The 6,215-nt window shown below is 45.9% G+C and overlaps 1 protein-coding gene across 1 annotated transcript; it reads right to left on the reverse strand.

Moving 5' to 3' along the window:
* Nucleotides 1-2,998: 2,998 nt before the first annotated feature.
* Nucleotides 2,999-6,163, reverse strand: Mrpl51 (mitochondrial ribosomal protein L51). The gene is made up of 3 exons (XM_057784094.1): nucleotides 5,550-6,163; nucleotides 5,353-5,463; nucleotides 2,999-4,798 (listed from the first exon to the last, which is right to left on the reverse strand). Exons 1-3 carry the CDS (start codon nucleotides 5,626-5,628, stop codon nucleotides 4,602-4,604), a joined length of 387 nt encoding a protein of 128 aa, XP_057640077.1. The 5' UTR covers nucleotides 5,629-6,163; the 3' UTR covers nucleotides 2,999-4,601.
* Nucleotides 6,164-6,215: the final 52 nt, after the last annotated feature.

Here is a 6,215-nt window from a genome sequence, read left to right on the forward strand (position 1 = left end):
CAGCTTCTTATTAGACTAATCAGGTACCTTAAGCAGGCAAGGTGAAACAAATTAATCTTTACAAAATTAAATATTAGGTTGTTTCCTAATTTTCTGAGTTGCCACACTGACATTCAAAGGGGCTGTACCAGCTTGCATTCCCACCAGCAATGCAGAAGTGTTCTCTTTTCCCCACAACCTCTCCAGCATAAGTTGTCATCAGTGTTTTTGATGTTGGCCATTCTTACAGGTATAAGATGGAATCTAAGAGTTGTTTTGATTTGCACTTCTCTGATGACTAAGGATGTTGAACATTTCCTTAAGTATCTTTCAGCCATTTTAGATTCCTTTGTTGAGAGTTCTCTGTTTAGGTTTGTACTTCATTTTTTTTTATTGGATTATGTGTTCTTTTGGTGTCCAATTTCTTGAGTTCTTTGTATATTTTGGAGATCAGACCTCTGCCTGATGTGGGGTTAGTGAAGATCTTTTCCCATTCTGTAGGCTGTCATTTTGTCTTGTTGACTGTGTCCTTTGCTTTAAAGCTTTTCAGTTTCAGGAGATCCCATTTATTAATTGTTCCTCTCAGTGTCTGTGCTGCTGGGCTTATATTTAGGAAGTGATTCCCTGTGCCAATGCATTCAAGTGTACTACCCACATTCTCTTCTATGAGGTTCAGTGTGGCTGGCTTTATGTAGAGGTCTTTCATCTAATTGGACTTGAGTTTTGTTCATAGTGATAGATATGGGTCTATTTTCATTCTTCTACATGTTGATATCCAGTTATACCAGCACCACTTGTTTTTGTTTTATTTGTTTTGTTTTTTTTGGTTTTTCGAGACAGGGTTTCTCTGTGGCTTTGGAGCCTGTCCTGGAACTAGCTCTTGTAGACCAAGCTGGTCTCGAACTCACAGAGATTCACCTGCCTCTGCCTCCTAAGTGCTGGGATTAAAGGCGTGCGCCACCACCGCCCGGCACCAGCACCACTTGTTAAATATGCTTTCTTTTTTCCATTTGACATTTTTTGCTTCTTTGTCAAATATCAGGTGTTTGAAGATGTGTGGATTGATATCCGGGTCTTCGATTCGGTTCCATTGGTCTTCCTGTCTGTTTTTATGCCAGTACCAGGCTGTTTTCAGTACTGTTCTTCTGTAGTAGAGTTTGAAGTCAGGGATTGTGATGCCTCCAGAAGTTCTTTTATTGTACAGGATTGTTTTGGCTATCCTGGGTTTTTTGCTTTTCCATATGAAGTTGAGTACCGTTCTTTCGAGGTCTTTGAAGAATTTTGCTGGGATTTTAATGGGCATTGTGTTGAATCTGTAACTCTATTACCTTATGCAACTGTGTGCCTGTTTACAAACACTCTACACCAGAAGGATGAAGTCTATGTGGAGGCAGAAGATAGCTCTGCTGTTGTGGTTTATATGCCTCCAACATTCTTACACACAATGCCTCAGTGTTTACTGAAGGAAAATGTTGCCTACTGTTCTGTACCAAAAACAATACAGCTCTGTGTTTGAAAATGAGACCTTTTGTATCTTAGAGCATGAAGAATTTTATACAGTCTTGTGGAGTTGAATTGTTAATTTCCTCTTCTCTAAGAAGCATAAATTCTACTAAAACATTTTCTTCTTCCTTTTCTACCTTTAAAAAAAAAAAGTGTGTGCGGGGGGGGGGGGGGAGGTTTTCATTGTGCATCCCTGCCTGGACCAGAACTTGCTATGTAGACCAGGCTGGCCTCAAACTGACAGATCTGCCTGCCTCTGTACAGGGATCAAAGGTTTCTATTTTGCTACCATGGTTGTTGACACCATGACTTGTTAGTCTCATGTTATCAAGCCTTGTCACTTCCGTTTTGCCCTTTGGGATCAAGTCTTTAAGTAAACAAGCCCAAAGGAGACTGAATAATAAAACCTTGTGCAAAAAGAACCTCAGCTGGGGCTGGAGAGATGGCTCAGACTTAAGAGCACTTGCTGTTCTTGCAGTGGCCCCAATTTGGTTCTCAAAAAGGATACCAACTGACTCAGTAAGTGTGAGTGAAGATGCCTTTGGGAAGCTCCCTGCTGAAGATATGGCCTCATGACAACAAAACAGAATTAACTAGCTGAACCCAGAAAAAATGAACTAATGCTTTCAACCACATTTCAGAATGGACTGCTGTGTAATAAAGATCATTGAATTGACACAAGACTTAATAATTTCAATAAAATAAAATAATCACCCTAAAACCGGTGGTGGTGGTTGTTATTCCTTTAATCCCAGCACACTGGAGGCAGAGGCAAGCAGATCTCTTTGAGTTCCAGACCAGCCTGGTCTACCAAGGTAGTTCCAGGACAGGATAGCCAGGGCTACACAGATAAACCCTATCTCCAAAAACAAACAAAAATTACTTTTATGAACTCAAGTTTTGCTTGCGTGTATGTCTGAGCACCGTGTACATGCCTGACTCCATGGGAAGCACAGGAACTGGAGCCAGACAGCTGTGGGTTCTCTGGAAGATGGCTTTTTTTTTTTTTTTTTTTTTTTTTTTTTTTTGTGGTTTTTCGAGACAGGGTTTTTCTGTGGCTCTGTGGCTTTGGAGCCTGTCCTGGCACTAGCTCTTGTAGACCAGGCTGGCCCCGAACTCACAGAAATCCACCTGCCTCTGCCTCCCAAGTGCTGAGATTAAAGGCATGTGCCACCACCACCACCCAGCTGAAAGTAGGCTCTTAACTGCTGAGCCATCTCTCCAGCCCCCAGATTCTGTCCCCAGAAACAAAACAAAAACCAAAGGGAATTATCTTTTTGGGTTTTTTTGTTGTTGTTTTGTTTTTTGAGACAGGGTTTCTCTGTAGCTTTGGAGCCTGGCCTGGAATTAGCTCTGTAGCCCAGGCTGGCCTCAAACTCACAGAGATACGCTTGCCACTGCCTTGTGAGTGCTGGGATTAAAGGCATGCGCCACCACTGCCCAGCTGGATTACCTTTTGCAATTTCCAGACTTCTCACTGAATTGTTTTTTATTTAAAAAAAAAAGTATGAAAAATGTCATAATGAGCCCAAGCATGGTACCACAAGCCTTAAATCTCAGAGCTAAGGAGGCTGAGGCAGGTGGATCTCTGTGAGTTCAAGGCTAGCCTGGACTACATAGTGAGTTTCAGGACAGTTGGGATTATATACAGACCTTGCCTCCAAAAAACAAAAATAAGTGAAAGAAAAACATAATTTTTTTTGCAATTAATATATACTAACAAAAACAAAATCCAGGCAGAAGGTATAGTTCACTGTGGAACAAGTACTTGGTATATTCAAGATCCCAACACTATCACACATGTCTTGAAGAAGTCCATTCATGCTTTTTAAGAGTTTTACTTTCACCTGAGCATCTCTCTCATAACACTGGTGCTTACATCCATATTAAAATATCTTAAAAGAAAACAACAATAACAACAAAACATGCAGGGTAGCACACACCTGTAATCCCTGCATTGGGAGGTGGTGACAGGATTGGGATTGGGAACTCAAGCACAGCCTCAGCTACATCATAAGTTCTAGGCCAACCTAAGCAACATGAGACCTTACATCCAGAAAACAAAATAAAGCCACATATGTAAGTCCAAAATTCATTTCATCTCTGCCAATTAATGAGGCTTCTGATGACTTCAGCTTCACATCCCGTGTGCTCTAACATGGCCCTTACTATTATTAAAAAAGTGAGAAAGCCAGGTGTGGAGGCACAGACATCTATCTCAGCACTCAGAAGACAGAGGCAGGAGCAACTCTGAGTCAGAGGCCAGCCTGGTCTATATAGTGAGTTCCAGGTCAGAATTAGGGAAACCCTGTCCGTTCCGTTCCCCCCACTACACACATTTTTTTTTTTTTTTTTAGTAAGGAAGAGGTACTCAGTTGGTGGAGTGCTTGCCCAGCGCACAGGAAATCCTAGTGTGATCTTTAACACTCCATAAAACTGGATGTGGTTTACCAGGCGCTGCTGGCACACACCTTTAATCCCAGCCCTCAGGAGGTAGAAGCAGGCAGATCTCTGTGAGTTTGAGGCCAGCCTGGTGTATAGAGCAAGTTCAGGACAGTCAGGGCTACACAGAGAAGATCTATCTTGAAAAAACAAACAAAACTGGATGTGGTTCAAGATCATCCTCTGAAATACTTCTCTGCTCAGAGAAGTTACTCTCTTTTATTTTGACGAGAGCAGTACAAGTGTAATTTCACTTTCCCACTTCATTCTGGTGTCACTCTCTAGAGACAACAGCATCATTGCACTTCCAAGGGGCCGGGGAGCTCAGCGGCACAGCATTTCCCTAGAATGACAACGTTCCTGGGTTTTGTCTCTAAGATTTTATATATAAAACCCCAAACACGAAGGGCCAAGGTCAGAAAGAGCCAACAATAAATGATTCTAATTGTCGTACTTCTAAGAGGGAAAGAATGACTGGGTTGTAGATAAGTAAGGGCCTTAACAGAAGAGCCTACGACTCGGGGATGAGAAACTTGAATCTGCAGGAGTGAGCATATCCCATCCCAAAGACGGCCCATTTTATCAGAGAGCACACTGCGCTTCCTCGCAGGGATAGGTCCTGTTCCCCTTCTCCAGGATGACAAGCGCGTCTCTTCTCGAGTCCCCAGTTCTCTGTTCTAGCGGTACTTCCCATGCCGGTTAAAGTGTTTGTAGAGATAGCGGATCCGTTTGTTCAGGTTGTGCAGGTCCTCGGCGAACATTCTGCTTCCAACCATTTTCTTCTTTCGGATACAGCGCTGCAATTCATTTCCTCTCCAGCCTCGAAGCCATACCGGGCCCTTGATCAGTTCCTTCGGGTGCTTTTCGAAGTTCCCTGTAATGCGAGAACGTCAGCTTGCAGAGAAGGGAAGGCAGCCTAGGCCAGCTAAGCCTCTACCCCACGGCTGCAATTCCCTGAGCAGAGCTTACAGACCAGGCACGCCCGTAATGCTACTCAGAACAGTCTTCGGGGCTCAAGAGATGGCTCTGCGGTAAGAACACTTGTTCCTGCAAAGAGCCCAGCACACACATCTAGAGGTTCACAATTGTGTGCAAGGCCAGTTCTAGGGAGCCTAACACCCTGTACCTGCCGGCCGTGCTTGAATAACACATGGCACACGTACAGTAAAAACAGGCAAGCGCGCACAGAATGCTTGGGATTCAGATACTGACACTACCATCCAGCTCTGGGCACTCAGAACAACGCACAAGTGTGTTAGTCCGTCTCATCACCACACTATTCTCTGTAACTTAGACTGGTCTTGTCTGCCTTAGTCCCCAGCTTTGCCACCAAGCCCGCCCCGAGCACACTACTATTCTCCAAGCAAATAAAAACAAAGTAGTCAATACAGCCTACCAGTCCTTCTGAAATTAGCAACCAAGTCCTACCCAGGATCCCGATGTTGTCGTAGACACCAAACAGAGCCCTCTTCTCGTTCCAGCGATCAACCACTCTCGGGGGCGGCAGCGTAAGCCTCACACGGGTCAACAGCGGTACACCTAGGAATGGAAGGGAGAAGACTCGGCACCGACTATCAACAAGCAGTTCGCGGGGCGTCTGTCTTATCTGTACCATAGCCACTTACCCAGAGAGAAGCTTCTGCACGCCAAGGGCATCCAGCCCCACAGGCTCCTACTTGCCACCCAAGGGAGACTCCCTGCCATTACTCTAGCGCCCGTCTACCTCGACAGGGCCCCGCACCAGCCAGAAAAATGGGGACCAGGTGTAGATTTCAAAGACCAAGCAAAGGACAGTCTCAGCCGGGGCTCACACGGGACTAACAGCAAGAGACGCCATCTTGGGCCTTACCCAGCTAGCTTTGGGAGCGGACGCCCCTCAGCTCGCACCGCCCTAGCCACAAGCTCTGCCCTCCAAGTTCCGGCCTAGCCTGCGCGCCCAACTCAGACACTTCCGGTTTAGCCAGGGGACGTTTTTAGGGCTGCGGCACGTTTCTTGTCGCAGGGTAGGACATCTCCAACCCGGAAGTCCGTGTCCGTGCAAATAAACCCTCTCGTGTTTCCCTGGGCGTCCTCCACTGTGAGGGAGGTGGAGGATGGGAGCCCGGCGCTGCGACAAGGTCCCCTTGCACCTCGCCACACGGTTTTGCTGAGACAGTATACTCTAGCAGTTTAGAGGGCAGGGATTTGAGGTCCGGGGCCTCCCGGAGGGATATCCGGGTCGCCATTCCGGGGACAGCGCACCGTGGAGGGACCGGAGAAAGCGCAGACCCTGGGGCCACGCCTCCGCCCTC

Source organism: Chionomys nivalis, chromosome 1, assembly GCF_950005125.1.
Source record: "Chionomys nivalis chromosome 1, mChiNiv1.1, whole genome shotgun sequence".
NCBI classification, from domain to species: domain Eukaryota; kingdom Metazoa; phylum Chordata; class Mammalia; order Rodentia; family Cricetidae; genus Chionomys; species Chionomys nivalis.